General features: G+C 46.6%; 1 protein-coding gene across 1 annotated transcript in view; it reads left to right on the forward strand.

Moving 5' to 3' along the window:
* PDIA3 (protein disulfide isomerase family A member 3) overlaps positions 1 to 15174 on the forward strand; it is a 66767-nt gene that overhangs the window by 8617 nt on the left and 42976 nt on the right. Inside the window, exons 2-4 of the mRNA XM_069625174.1 lie at positions 13390 to 13468; positions 13653 to 13770; positions 14358 to 14465. Coding sequence (XP_069481275.1) covers positions 13390 to 13468; positions 13653 to 13770; positions 14358 to 14465 — 305 coding nt within the window. The remainder of the gene's footprint in view (positions 1 to 13389; positions 13469 to 13652; positions 13771 to 14357; positions 14466 to 15174) is intronic.

Below are 15174 nucleotides of genomic sequence, written 5' to 3' on the forward strand. Positions count from 1 at the left end.
TCCGGCCCCAAATGTTCACAATAAAGTTTCATACGTGTCAAAGAAGTAGTCGTAGAGAAGAGAAACAGGAAATAAATGATCAAAGAAGGAAAAGCGAATTCAAAATGTTTGGTTAAACCAATGTGTTTCTCAAAAGAAATGGTTTTACTTTTTTTTTTTTTTGTACAACTGCTTAACATGAGTGCAATGGTGTACGTTTTCAGTCCATGGCGCTTGTGAAATCTGAGTCCAGCATTCATTACACCTCATACCACTGTGTCACACCAAGACCCTTCTATTGTGCACCCTTCAAATTCTCATTACACCTCACCCTAAATCCACACCCAGTGGTGTTACACAACCTATTTCCACCACGAGAAAAATGCTCAAGACAAACCTGTTCAACGTGATCCTATTCACGTGATTCAATTGGTTCAAACCCAATACGCTTGCACTACTTCACAATCAGTAGTCTCTGGTGTATGCACTAAAGATACAGTTGGGGGTACTAGTTCATCAACTAAAACTATTCACACTGATGCCTGCACACCATGTACAATGTTGAGTAGTCGCACTTGGTTATGTGATGGAGTAATGCCACTGCTGCAGGCTACTCATAATCTGTTTCCTTGAAACAGAAATAAAACCTAATATTTGTATGAATCTTGTTGTAAAGACATTAGTAATTTAAGAGACTAAGGCTGAGCTGTAACCGAAGCCATACACATGTACTGGAGAAACTTTGGTTGAAAGGATATTCTGCTTGTATGTAGCACGTGACATAAACACATATGCCACTTAGGGGACCCAAAAGAACCATGACTCTGCTCCCAGTGTGCCCGGCTTATGCCTCCATACATGGCGCTCATACAGTGTATGACCGACAAACGGCAGAGCAATGCTAGTAGTGACCCAGACTGCATGGGTTATTTTTGGTTTGAGGCAAATGATGGCACTAATTAACTTTTTTTTTTTCTCGAGCATTCTCTCCCCCCCCCCCCCACCCCCCATGCCAACGAGCAGAACTTGAGGGCGTCCTGAGCAGTAGATGTTTCAGATACTTTGGAAACAGTAACTAATGATGGTCTGTGCTTCTTGGTCTGCTTTGCAACCATAAAATCCCTTCCGTCTGCATAAGTGTAGCTAGGGTGAGGAATTTTTAAATTGTGCTTTGTCATAGAAAGTGAATATATCCGAAAGTGAAATATGTGAACTTAATTTAATGTCTTTCCCAATTGTGGTTCACAGAGCGAATGAGCATTTGCCAAGACGGCAGTTTTTCCAATAACAATGGTCTAGTACAAAATGGTGCGCCCCCTTTATACTAACATGTCCTGTATTTTCCAGATCATGTTCTTGTGTCTAACCTCGGTCACAGGACCTGGGTTTGAATCGCAACTGCGCACGGTTTACTTTCACTGGGTACAGCAAATCATTATTTTGGAATGGCTTGAAAACGCACATTAGTGAAGGCTCAGAAATCCGTCCACCTCTCGGCTTGTGTCCTGCAGAGCTTGCTCTTTGATGTTCCTGGCAGTTTGGCTGCGTATTTGCCAACTGACATGAAAGCGGTCACTGCGTTTATACTGGTCCTCTGACAACTTTCATGGTACTTCTTTGATTGGGATGTCCATATTCTTTAAGGCTCTTGTGATACAAACTGGTATTTTTTTTAAAAAAAAATGTTTGTTTTAATCTTCTGTGAAAGCGTCTTGAAAATGGGTAGAGCCCATTATCAATGGCTGCGCTTGCCATTGGTATTAAAACAAACATTTAATGCGTGGAATGGAAAATGGCCGGGTGGCATGTGCTTGCCGGAAGCGGCTCCCATGTCCAATTGCAGCTCTGATTCTCAAGAGAATAAAATAATCAAGAAGGTATGCATTAGTGGTGCTGAAGGCGCTGCCTGTAAGCCACAGTGAATGTAGAAGTGGTGAGAAGAGGGAGAGGGGCACATCCGGTGGGTGTTCGGGTATGTCCACCCATGTACTGACTCCTTCCCCTTAGACCTTTCAGCCTAGCTCTGTGCTTTCTGAACAGCTTACCGCAAGGTAATGGTTTAATTCTAGCTATAAACCAGCTCCAGATGCAGCCTGCTATTTAAGCAGTGCATGTGTCTTTGACTAGTCATGCATCGGTACACCCCTAGTTTTGCCTCTTATGTATTGGTTGGCCATTTGTCAGACACTGCGACTTGCCAGCTGTTGCCATCTTAATGCCAGGTAGTGCTACCATGCTGGTACCCTAAACGTTCAGATTCCATGCCTACAGAAGCAGACACTGTTGTCTTTGTCAGCGTTTGTATGGCTATGGCTCAGACCACCCGTTGACTATTCTGCTGTACATTCCCATGGTTTAACTTTCTCCATAGCTACTTGTTATGAAAATGCGGTTTGAAAGGCACACATGCCACCTTGGTCAAAATTGAGATTTTAGGAACTAAAACTAGCTCCTACAATCCCTGATGCTTTAAATGTCTCGGGGATCTCTCTAATGCCTTTTTATAAACCTTCCAAAATACAGACATTTAATGTCACATAGGTATGTTAATATGGCACCAGACGGCCCTGGTGGCCAAAATTGGCGCTAACATGGCTCTCCAGGGCAAGAAGCAGGCACTAAATGTCTCTCGGCAATTTTGAACCCTGCATGACACGTCTCTGTTGAAGTGGTCTTGCGGCATGCAGCAGATGTGCTTGCAAGATTTTCTTCTATTTAGTCTTTGCATGTTTCTTGGTCGAACTCTGATTTAGCCACACATGGTGTGCAATAGCTGGTGACGTCCATTGGAAAACTGCAGATCAAAAACTTGCTACTAGAGTAGTGCAGGAGGTTACCAGAATACTATGCAGGCATTCCGCTTTCTGTCTTTTTGTTTGTAGTGCAGGTTTGTTTTGTGCTCCAGCTGTAGCGACTTAAAATGTGCAGCTTGGGGGTACGTGTTTCCAGGTGCCACAAGACAACAAATGGGGGTGGGGGGGGTGGGGATGGGTGGGCATAGGAAAACAGTTATAGTGGCTATGTGACAATCCTACCGTGCGATGACAGAGGTGATAAAAGTGCAGGGGGTGGAAATAGGGGCCAGGAGGGGGAGAAGTGCGGGAGTCGGGGGGGGGGGGGGGGCAAGGGGATGAGCAAGTGCCTGGGAAGGGAACACTAGTGCGATGGACAAAGTGGACCAGATTAATGCTAGTCTGGGGAAGGGTGCCCGATGGCAAGGGATGTAGGGGGAGACTGGTCGGTGATGGTCTGGTCCCTGTATGACTCAGAAGGGACCAGTCGCAACGGGTGAGGGATAGTTTGCACGGGAGGGGGAAGGAAGAGGAGAAAAGGAGTCTTGAGCAGTTTCCTGAATTTAGGAAGATCCGGCTCCAGTCTGAGGATGGCAGGGAGGCTGTACAGAGGGAGGAGCCTGCTGAGGAAAGGGATCTACGTCGCACTCTACTTGGAGAAATGTCTGACTTGTAGAGTTGGAGCTAGAGGACCGAAGAACTCTAGCAGTGAGGTGTTTAGGGAAAGAAATCTGGATGTAGAGGTCCCAGGCCCTAGACAGCCTTGTGGATGATGCAAATGGTCTTGAATTTGATTCTTGCGGTCACCGGGAGCTAGTGGGGAAATTTTAGGACTGGAGAGATGCAGTCCCTGGGCTTGAGGCCAAGGATGGGTCTTACATCCCTATTATGGATTAGTTGGCGAAAGGAGGAAAGGGGCAGATTGAGGAAGAGGCTGTTGCAGTAATCCAGCCTAGAGGACCAGAGCTCTGTAGACATTGAGCTTCTGGGGGAATGTGAGGAAAGGGAGAATGCCTCTGAGGGTTGAAGCTGATGGTTGGACTTCTCATCAAGGTCTGTGAGGGGAGAAGAGACTTAAGGCAGAGCTCGTTTGCAGATCACCACGCCTGAATAGCGGTCTGTCTGGTATGAGCGGAAGGAGAGGAGGTAGATGGGAGCTTAGAGGGACGTCTCGGGTAGAGGAAGATCGGAAAGGGCCCAAATGACTTGTGAGGTTAGGGTCAGCCCCCCAGTGCCTGTTCTGTGATGCAATTGGTATCCGAGAGACGATTTATCAGGATGGTATGATTGACCGTCTTAAAGGCAGAAGAAAGATCTAGAAGGATCAGCACGAAGGGAGAGTTTGAATCCAAGTTTGAGGGCAGGTGTTAAGCAGGAGAGCAATTTCTGTGCCTCTGGATGCTCTGGCCGTGAAGGCAGCCAGCAGATTCAGTGTGATGGGTCAGTTGCAGGGATGAACAACTTCTCCAAGAGTTTGCCCAAGAAAGGATTGATGGAGGTAGGGCTGTAGTTAGCCTGGCAAGAAGGGTCTGCAGATGCATTTTTTTTACGAGAGGGTGCGCCAGAGTGCTTGAGGGGTTGTGGCAAAGGAATGGTTTCAATAGGCAGCCAAGGAAGGGGCGCAGAAGAGAATGTTGTCCTTCATAGTTCTGGAAGAGCAGAGGAGCACCTGTTTTGGAGGAGCCTTTCATTGAGCAAACTATTCTAGCGACCACATCTGGTGCAATGGGATTGAGGATAGTATGAGGGTTTTGGGGGGGCTGCAATAGGGGATTGTTGAGGACAAGATGTCCTGATTTTTGGTGGGGAAGTGGGAGGCCAGTGCAAAGGGCCTGGGTGGGAGACTGCAGAATATTGACAAGTTCGTTGCAGATTTTGAAAAGGTGGCACCAGAGATGCAGGCTTGGACACGAGCGCTCTTCTTAGAGTGGATGGTGAGATGATATTGCCTTTGGAGTAGGTGGCAGGCCACTTTTATCAGAGGATGATCCTGAGCTCTGCCACTTAGCCCAGCAGCTTTGCACTTTCGTTTCAAAGCTACCAAGCTGAAGTCATTCCAAGAGTTGCATTTGGAGGCAGGCTCCATGCAGATCCTCATGACCGGGGCAAGGATGTCCAGGGTATTGGAGATGGAGAGATTGAGGTTTAACATCTGATAGCGAGAGCAATGATGGTCTGTCGCTCACAATTCTGAGGTGGGACATTCTGTAAAGAAAGCTGTGAATGTCCTCTCAATAGCTGCCTCATGAACCAACCACGCAGAGGGTGGAATGGGGAGTCGTATGGGAATTCTATTAAAACAATGCCACCCCCTCCTCTTGGGGGGGGGGGGGGGGGGCGGGGGGAGGAGGAGTATTTGGAAGAAGAAAAGGTCCGCTGTTACAATCTCGTAGGAGTTATGAATTCAATGACATGCCAGTGGGGCACATCCAGGCCCAGATCTGCACTAGCCACTGGCTGGTGAGAGGTAGGTTTCTGTGTGCATGTGCAGAATTGAGGGGGCGATTGGCTTTGTGTACCCGATTAGTAGCTTGCACCTTGCAATGTTGACCCCCCGAATCGTGCAGAAAGGGAAACTGGTGCTAATGACTTCTTTGGAAGTCCTACAGAAGATGGACACTAGGCTTCGCATCCCGGGAGATACTAGAACTCGCATGGCTTCTCCTCTGCTAGTTTGCAGGATGACACGGGGTGCTTTTCTGACAGTCAATTGATGTGAATCTACACTGGTTGCTGTTTGCCTGGATACCTTCCAAGCCTGGTTTAAGCATCACTTTTGTTCCCCCTTGTTAGGAAAGATTTCGTAATTGTGGGTAATTTTCCTTCCATGTGGCAACCCCTAAACTTTTTGCTGTTGTTTTTCACCATGATCTAGACTTTGCCAGAGAAGTGCAGCCTTCTGCCGCACTCCTCTGGGCTTTCGCTCCATTCTTACGGGGAAACTGACATGCCCTTACCGGGAAACGCTGTTTTCCGTAGTTTCTCTTATCATGTTGAGGCTTTCGTGCAACATGACACAAGAGGGCACTGTAAGCTAAGTTACTGCTCTCTTGGGTCTCTAGCCTTCTACAGGCCCTAGATCCTCTTTTAGGATTGTAACTGATAGGTGCAAGTGATTCACGGACGGGAATGGTGGCAGCGATCGTTTCTTGTGTTTTGAGCTCCTTTTGGCGTTTTAAGCTCGTTTCTCACGCTTAGCCCAAAATGGTGGCCTGGCTCCCAAAATGGCCAGACCACGAGGCTCCTTTGTCCTGTCCGCTGATCGTCTTGCTCCCTTCACCTTCCCCAGGTCGAGCCGACCCAGGGCCTTCCTTATTTGGGCATGTACTTTCCCACGAAACACGGATGCTTTCGTGGGCTTCTACATGCCTGGTGTGTGCCTCCAGGATGTGGGCTGGGATGTCTGGTCCCAATACACATCCTGGGTCCCAGAGAGTCTAGGGTGGTGTGAATGCCTGGGACCACCGTGGTCCGTGATAGGTCCACGTATGGTGTGAGTGTTGATGAGCGGATCTCCCATTGGGTCCCCTCCGTTTTGGCGCGAAGGGAACCGTGGCTAAGAGGGGGCTGGAAACACCACTACCATGTCGATCTCCTGAGTTCTCACGAACAAAGGAATACAGGAGCCAAGTATCCTGCAACCAAGAGGCGGAACTGAGGAATCGCTGGTGACCCGCTGAAGGACTGCTCCTCTGCACTGCTGTCGCCTTGTGAAACCCTTTTCACCTTTGATCGAACCAGAAGCCCTGTACTGGTACTTCGACCCTTGAATAGCGGGAACAGCTATTCTCAGCATCTTCACCATCTCCTGCTCGTAAGCCTTCGGAAGTGTCTCTGGACCATCCAGCAGACTGACCAGCCTACACAGGAGTCTTGCTCTGTAACCGCCGCCAGGTTGTGTAGTATTTCGAGTCCTTGTCACTCTCACACGCTTCGTACACTTGGCGTTCCCAGGTCTGAAGTGAGTAGTGTACATTTGGCTCAGATACGCACGGCCGCTCTGTTGCCCTGCTGTGGTAACAAACTGTGCGGGTTCACTTCGTTTGGGACATCTTCAACTCTGCTGCTGCAGACTCAACACAACGACGAGAAGTCCCCTGCTCTCCTGACCCTGCCAGCGACTGAAACTGAAGCAGAGAAGCCTGGGTCTGCTTGCATCGGGGACCGGTGAGTAGCATAGCTAGGAACTGGTCACCCTCCTGCAGGAGCCCATAGCTTTTCCCCGCTGTGTCAAAACAGCACGCCTGTCCGTACTCGCGCTCTGCTTCTGCCCACAGTGGAGGCTGCGCTTGAGTCGCGGAACTCTGTTCTTCATTCGTGCACTAAACTGAACTGCCTGATTTCCCTCGAAGAGACTCCCCTTTTGCCCGTTGGCACCCGCGTGTGCAGGTACTTTTGAGCACTAGGCTCCACTCTTCGTAGGGCTCGGACTTCCTTTTAGTTAGCTGCCTCTGAAGGCGGACTGGGTCTAAGCATTATTTCGCACTGCCTGTTTTCCTTACCTTTCAGGTGGACTACACATTTCGTGCATCTAATGCTTGAGACTTGTTTGTATTTGTATATATATTGTATTGGTATGGTATGTGTTGGTTTACCAGAGTTGTATTGTGATTTCTCGCTACAGTCATTGTTTTAAAGGCCTTGGAATAAATGTGTATATAGTTTTAATATAACACCTGTTTGGAGTAGTTTGTAAGTGTCCTTGCTTTGTGTGCTCATTGCGGGCTTTCAGTCACCCTCACCCCTCTTGAGACCTAGTCTTGACCGCCGCGATCGCTACCCTGATTGGTCTGGCTTGTCCAGAGGTTACCCTGTTCCAAGTAATTAGGTTGGCCTTCTGAACTTCTGCGCCACCAGGACAGAGTTCAGAAATCCGTCTTAACACTTGTATGCAACATTTACGCGTTCTGTATTTTAGAATGTTACTTGAAAGCTAGTCCAGCAGCAGGTAAGCAGGCATGCCCCACAAAGGACATGTCTCTTGGCACTTATGTAGCTGAGGTGGAGAATACATTACGCTTTTTTGAACGTTTCAGAGAAGATAGTTCTCGCTTACAAACACATTGGTACATAATTGACATGTTGCACACAACCTGCAAAGGAATAAACGCAAACTTGCTTAACGGAAGGATCGCCAGGAGGAATGTTACTTGCCAGTACCTCTCTGGTCATGGTCTCTCGCGCCCTCCATTCTCCCCATAAGCACATCGCAAGAGCTAGGGAAGACTGCACATTCGGAGGCCTAGTGGAACATGAAACATGCATATTTGACGCCAATGCATAATGTAGGCGGAACTGCTCTAGTCCAAGGATTGGGGTCTGTTGGTCCCCCCCGATGCCGCTCTTTTCAGCTAGTGGTTTTAGCTGTTGCACCTTAAGCTTGCTTCCTTTTGTGTAGTCCTTGCGATCTTCCTCCCTTTTGGACTCTCATAACCTCATGAAAGCTTTTTCCTTGGGCACTGCTGACTACCTCTGCAGGCTATGATAGGTTATTTATAACGCGCTTAATACCCAGAGGTTTCTAAGCGCGGGCCCGGGGATGCAACATGTGGTACTCCGTCCAAGGCGAGCACGTTGCAGTGCTCAGCTTCAGTACGTGTTTGCCACATAAAATCATAAGGCTGGAGACTTCTCTGCCTGCACCTCACGATGGAGGGAGAGCACACAGTGGTGACTAGCCGTGGGAGCTGGAGCTACAAATCAGACAATGATGTTGGCACATGCTGTGGTACCCGCTGCTTAGTACTGCAGCTTGGCAGCCATTGCAATACATTCTGGGGGAGTGGATCCCCAGATCGCATGGAGCTGGCATTTCGGGGCTGCCTACGTTTATTTCCGCCTATTGTGGCAGCTTGTGTGTCCTTCGAGTAGTGTGGAGAAGAAACCCTTCCATGGGGAGGTGTATTGTGTAGAAGGAGGGAGTGGAATGAACATCTCTCCACCCTAATTCTCCAAACTCCCCTAACTAGCACGTGTCCCCTCTGTTGCTTCCCATCTCGGGTGACGCTTTATGAAATCCATGCACCTGAGATGGCCGGTGACGCGCAGACACATCAAAGTGGCTCGATTATTCAGAACTAGAACTACGAGGGAACTGTTATGGGTTTCACTTTATATTTGTATGATGGGTGCACTTGTAGTTTCTGAGCCTTTCACCTGCAACACCCTGCCGTATAAAAAAACCTTTCCAGACTTACTCGCATGTGTACATTTAAAGTAACCTCTCCTTGTACCTTGTCACTACTTTAACATGAAGTAAAACGCTCTGCACTTTCTCGCCCAAGTTTCTGCTTCTGCTATGTAAATCGTTGTTAAGACTAACAACCGGGACGTCAAAGATGATCACACGTCATTGATGACATCACAAATCTGGGCCACTTGTTTTTGTTCACTGAAATATCTAGGCCAGGTGATTTTAATTCAAAAGGTGCTGTATATCTAGACGTAAATCTTGTCATGTGTTCCTAAAGTACTTTCCTTAGGGTTTGGTCTCAGCGCGTGGTGCACGTACATGTGCGTTTGAGGCCTGCCTATTGCCCCAATTCATTTGTTAACATGAAGATAAACTTTAATGCTATTATTTTCTGATGATGCGGTTTCTTTCTTCCTTAATTTAGTTTCCCTGAATGTGCCTCTTGATTTGTGTATGCCTTCTCGGTCTTCATATAGCAAGTCTTGCATTTTTAGCTAGTTATTACATGTTTAACATCATAATCACGCCTGACATGTAACCAACATTATAAACGCACACCCCTGCAGGGACTTCATCAAAATTATTTTCTCATGTGATGTCATCAGTGATATGACATTTGTGATGCATCTTTGTCCTGGGTGTTAGTCTAAGCAGTGCACGGTGATGGCACGAGTGCATGGTGATGGCACGAGTTATGGTTGCTTAGCTTAATTTCTGAGGCTTTCGGTTTTTCTTGTAACCTAAGGTCCCTTTAACAAAGATTTTTCATTTAATTTCATAGGCTTTTATTAGTGCAATGTAACCATAACGTCTCTTTTACAAAGTGTTTATTTTTTTCCGGAGAATTCCATGCGTTTTTACCATTGCATGCTATTTTCCTACAACTGACTAATCATACTTGCCCCGATATAGCAATGTTTTGTCCAATTTACGCTTCACCTTAAAATTCTGCCATGCCCCCCTTCTAGCATCATGTTTAACACTTCTATACTTTTTACACTGATCATTGTGTGCCTTCCAGACAGTGCCACGTGCCCACGCTCTTGCACGCAGCATGACATGTCCATGAATGCGTTTGCACTTCGCGTCCGGGTCCTTGCTTTGAGGACAGTTCGGAACAGCATTTTCTACTGATCTTGGAACTTTCAAGCTCAAAATGTACCCTTGCACCGCTCCTGCGCCTATTCTTACTCATTATCCATTAACAATCTAGTACAAAGCACATACTTGGAAGAAAAGTAGCAAAACTATTTATCTTAAATGGCATCCGCTATTTCCATCCCTCCTCCCCAAGAGCCGCCACCAGCTTGAGGACCCACACAACAAAAAAAGTGCAGTAATTTCAAAGACAATGAAGAGGACCAAGAAGATGAGGAAGTGCCTAACTCTACCTCTAGGTGTGGCAGTTCTTTAACACTGTGGGAATGTACCAGAGGCTAAAGGTACAAAAGTGAAATGCACAGAGTGCACTCTGTCGCGGATTACCTGGACACTAGTCCTACGGGACCACCTCCATGCGCCGCTATACCAAATCCAACTACCGCAATGCTCTCACAAAGATTGTTCCTTTCTTAGCAAGTAGTAGGCTATCTTCCTCAACCAATACTGTAACCACACAGCCTAATTCTCTGGGACATAAAATCCCACCAGCTACCTTGCAAGCAATAAAAGAGGCTGTTGATTCATATCTTGGAAGTCCTCTGTATATACGGCAACACACTACTCTTCAGATGGAAGCAATTTCAATGGAAGCTCTAATCGAGGGAGCATGAGAAACACCCACTACCTTAGAAGTAACACACTTGCAACATCTTCCCCTGTCCACCTGCCCCTCCATATTAATGCTTACGTTCTGACCTCTCCTGCAAATGTATATATTTTTTAAAGAGGTTCATTTAGGAACCACCTTTTGCAGTTAAATAGAACAAAAAAAATCTTAGACTCTCTACTTTACATTTCTCAGTAAAGTACATAGACTCAATACTCGATACATTTTGTTTTTCCAACATTTCCATTAGCATATTGTGTCATGCTAATTGGAATAATGTGAAGGCGGCAGCCCAAGTTATTGGCCCAAGCCAAGTGTCTGTGTGCCCTGATGCCTGCTGGCTTTAGGGTGCTTCGGACCATTATCCTCCACTGCAGCCCATGCAATCGGGGATTAAGGTCATTGGCACCACTGGTTCCCAAAGCGGGAACCCAGGGTGGTACAAAATGGATTTCTCTTCCTACAGCGGGGCGCTGCTTCCAAGATGGCCAGGATGCAAAGAGAAGGCGGGGTTTCCTTACAGAACCCCCTCTTCCCTTTCTATGGAAGCCTGTTGAAGTCAGAACCATATTACAAGCACTTTTATTTATTTATCCCCCCCCCCCCCCTTTCAAACCTATCCTACTGTCAAATGACTTTACCACATAGCTGGTCCCAGGTGGACATGGCCACTTTTAACACTTTTTCATCCCTTGCAGTCATGGCCAGTAGCCAGATTATCTGGTCAGGACCTTGTACCATGACCCGGACAATCGGACTACTGCCCATGGCCACAGATTATACATCAGTCACCAAAGGTATAGCGCTATAAAACACTGGCACATTTGCAAAACCATGCTTTAAGGTCCTTGCCAAAGTTCCTTCTACAAGTTGCCTTGAAATCCACTTTTTTTTTTCTTTTCCAAAAGTGTCAAAATGTATGTATACAATGTTCATATAACTTAGCCCCAATTGACAAAATCCATTCAGTCTTTACACAAACTTGATGGTTGGGTCTACAATCTTTCTGAAAACGTTTGTCCACATTCGTCAAACAGCAACAAAGTTATAAGCCATCTAAAAATGACTCCCCTCTAATTTAGCCCCCCTCTTGAGAAAATCCCACCACTTCACAAAAACATTTATATCTAGATTTAAAATTGTTTTGCAAACCTTTGTGCAGATTCGGCAAATGGCACCACATTTATAAGACTTTACAATATTTTGGGACCTCTCTCTAAATAAAACAGGGCCACACTTTTCAGAACCAAGTCCAGAATAAAATGCAAAAATTTCATGCAGTTTCTTTGAGTGGCGCCAGTTTCACCAACCCTGTAATGCAGAAATGGGCATAGATGTCCCCGAACATGAGCATTTGCAGACTTCGGTGGTGAAAAACACATTTTTTTTTTTTTTTTTTTTTTTGCTTCTTACGGCCATAGCCCATCCTAATAACCCCTCACTTCCCCAGAGAGAGATGTTTCACAAGTCCAAAAATCTGACACACTTAAACTTTTCACCATCCAATCAGTGGGCGCGTCCAATGTCCGTAGACAATCACGCCACCCTCCAGGCCATTCGGGTGCCTATCCATGGAACAGGGAAATGGGTCTCTGGACCAAACCCAGATATCCCTTTTTTGGACCTACTCTTTGGTCGTTTAAAAGACTGGATGGATTTATACCCAATTTACAAAGGCGCGCTTTTGGGACCAAGCCGCTGCTCCTGGCGCATATTTGGTGAAAATCCGTCCAGCAGTTTGGGCTGCAGGCGTGAGAAAAATTTGTTTCCAATATGTCTATTGGAAAAAAAGAAATGTGGGATCCCCCTCAATGAAACCCCACCGAACTTGCTAAAAAAATTCTTAACAGGCCATGTACTTTAAGTTTAAGGATTCGCCTTGGGGGAGCAAAGTTATAAACTGCCGAAGTGTGAGTATGAGTTGAGCAACCTAACCATAACTACATGGCCGCTAAAGCAGACCGTGTAATGTCTGTGTCTTATATATTTTGTATATCTTGCATACATTTTTCTGGTTATGTCAGACCTGTTTTGTCCAAGGAATTCAGCCATGTTATCACTTTACTTTTTGGGGATGTTAGCTTACTTTGTTTTTCCATGAAGCTTAACTGGCTGCTCCAAAATAGGCCAGACAAAGTTTCTCTGGGGGTGCTCTGGCCACTGCAACGATGGGTTTAACTTTAGTGATATATATTCAGGTTGTGTATATATATATATATCATCTACATTAGGACACATGTAAATGATCTTTAAAGCGTTAGGGGTCATAAAAAATGAATACCATGGATTTGCAGAATGCTATGTACTAGCACCTTGTTCCCCAGTGGTAGCTGCTAGTCATTGGATATTGCTGGAGACCATGGAGTTTTTAGCTCCTGCTTAGCCAATCTTAATTTCGAGCCTTGCATGTGACAACACTTTTTACTTGTGATGGGATTTGCGCTTATTGAGTCACGTGGTGGTTGGAGTGTTTTCCTCTTTTATTTCTTACTCCAGTAGACTGTATGCACGTGCAAATGGAGCCATTGGCAATTCACTCTTGGCAAGTAAGCTCTGGTTTGCTGTGTGCATGCAGAGAACGAAGGGTGACAGTGATGCGTGCCTGGCTGTTGCCTGATCTTCTCTGAAACGGCTTGCATTGGTTCTTTCTCCTGCAGGTGTGGACACTGCAAGCGCCTCGCACCCGAGTATGAATCCGCTGCTACAAGGCTCAAAGGAACTGTCTCTCTTGCAAAGGTCAGATTTGGGTGAACCCGTGGTATCAAATCAGCCAACGGGTTAATATTCTTAACGCTGTGATTACTGTAGTTACATAATTGTGATGGCCAAGGTGGCTTACCGCTCTACAATCCACGTAAAGCCATGCACAAAGGCTCACGGTGGCTGTTCTTCTTATTTTGCACGTTTTATGCGTTTTCAGGTGGACTGTACGGCTAACTCCAACATATGTAACAAATTTGGAGTCAGCGGATACCCTACATTAAAGATTTTCAGAGATGGTGAAGAATCGGGTGCATATGATGGACCTAGAACAGCTGGTGAGTGAAGATGTACTGTCTGGGGGGTATGGGTTATGGTTCCAGGGGTAGGCAAGGAATGCGTGTCTCTTGTCTGATCAGAGTTCCTGACCACCTTCTTTGTTGGTTCCTGCAAGGTCTGTGTTCTTGCTGTGTGCATTCCTTTAGCTTGGTCTTAATGGACGGTCTTTCTCCATTTGGACACCCACTCCATGTTTCCCACTCTCCTTCAGGGTGACAGCCTGCACTGATTATTTTTTTTGAATGTTGTGTCCAATTTTTAAATGTTTTCTTTTTTTATGGTCCCTGTTAGAAGCACACTAAGGTATGTTTCTACCTTTCCCTTTGCAACAGAGGACTCTGCAAAGTCCTGGTCTTGCAGTGTCTTGGTGTGAAAGCTGGAACGCAACGTAGGGCAAACCTCTAGAGGGCCTTCTAGCGTTCTGCAAGTGTCATTGCTTGCCAGGAACCATGTCGAACGCAACTACAATCAGAAATTAGGTTTGGCCTTCGTTTATCTGAGTGTAAGCTTTTTCTGAAATAAAATCACTGTTCCGTTTTACTGCTGCCAGATGTGTTCGCTTTCTAGAACATTGTTTTTCTTGCAGATGGCATCGTTAGCACCCTTAAGAAGCAAGCGGGTCCAGCCTCTGTAGATCTCCGCTCAGTGGAGGACTTTGAGAAGTTTGTTGCTGATAAAGATGCTTCCGTTGTAGGTGAGTGGAGTTTAGCCAGATAGGGATGGTAGGACTGGAGAAGGGTCCTGCCAGCTTGCTTTCTTTTGGGTCTATTTCTGTGCCCCTTTTCCTGCAAGCAAGGTCCTCTGGGTATGTCTTGAGGCACAGGGCACTCCTGCAACAGGCTTTCTTTGGACAATCCTCTATGGTGTTTGTGCATTTAGGGGGGGGGGGGGCTTTATTCTTCTTTTCATCTCTTAACTTCCACAAGGGATACAGTCTATCCCAGAGTTTACTCCCTAACCACCCTGAGGGAACACCAGTGACTCACTTGTACCGGTACTCTTATCACTGGTGCTGAACACCCGTGTAGGTGCCAGCCAAGCTCCCTGGGGTGAGTGTCGGGACTCTCCTTATGCTGCAGCGATGCAGAACCCAGGACATGACTCCTGGCTTCCACCCCCCTGCATCTCGACAGCCATGAGCTGGTTTTACCTCCTGCTCGTTGAACCTTCATTTCGATCCCTAATGTTGCCGCAAGAAGCGCTGGAGTCCTCCTTGACCTCGATGATACATACCCGCTTGCTTGACGCCCAAGCAGTCTCTGCATCTGAGACCCCTCAGACTTCTAGCATCCCAAGCTTGACCGTTGCCTACTCGCCAGCTTATTTGTACTGTCTGTGCCCATCTATCTACCAAAGTCAAGTCTGCTTCTCCACAAGAGAAGTTGCAGAATCTTCCAGCACCA

The sequence above is a fragment of the Ambystoma mexicanum genome, chromosome 11 (genome assembly GCF_040938575.1).
Source record: "Ambystoma mexicanum isolate Mex_15411 chromosome 11, UKY_AmexF1_1, whole genome shotgun sequence".
NCBI lineage: Eukaryota > Metazoa > Chordata > Amphibia > Caudata > Ambystomatidae > Ambystoma > Ambystoma mexicanum.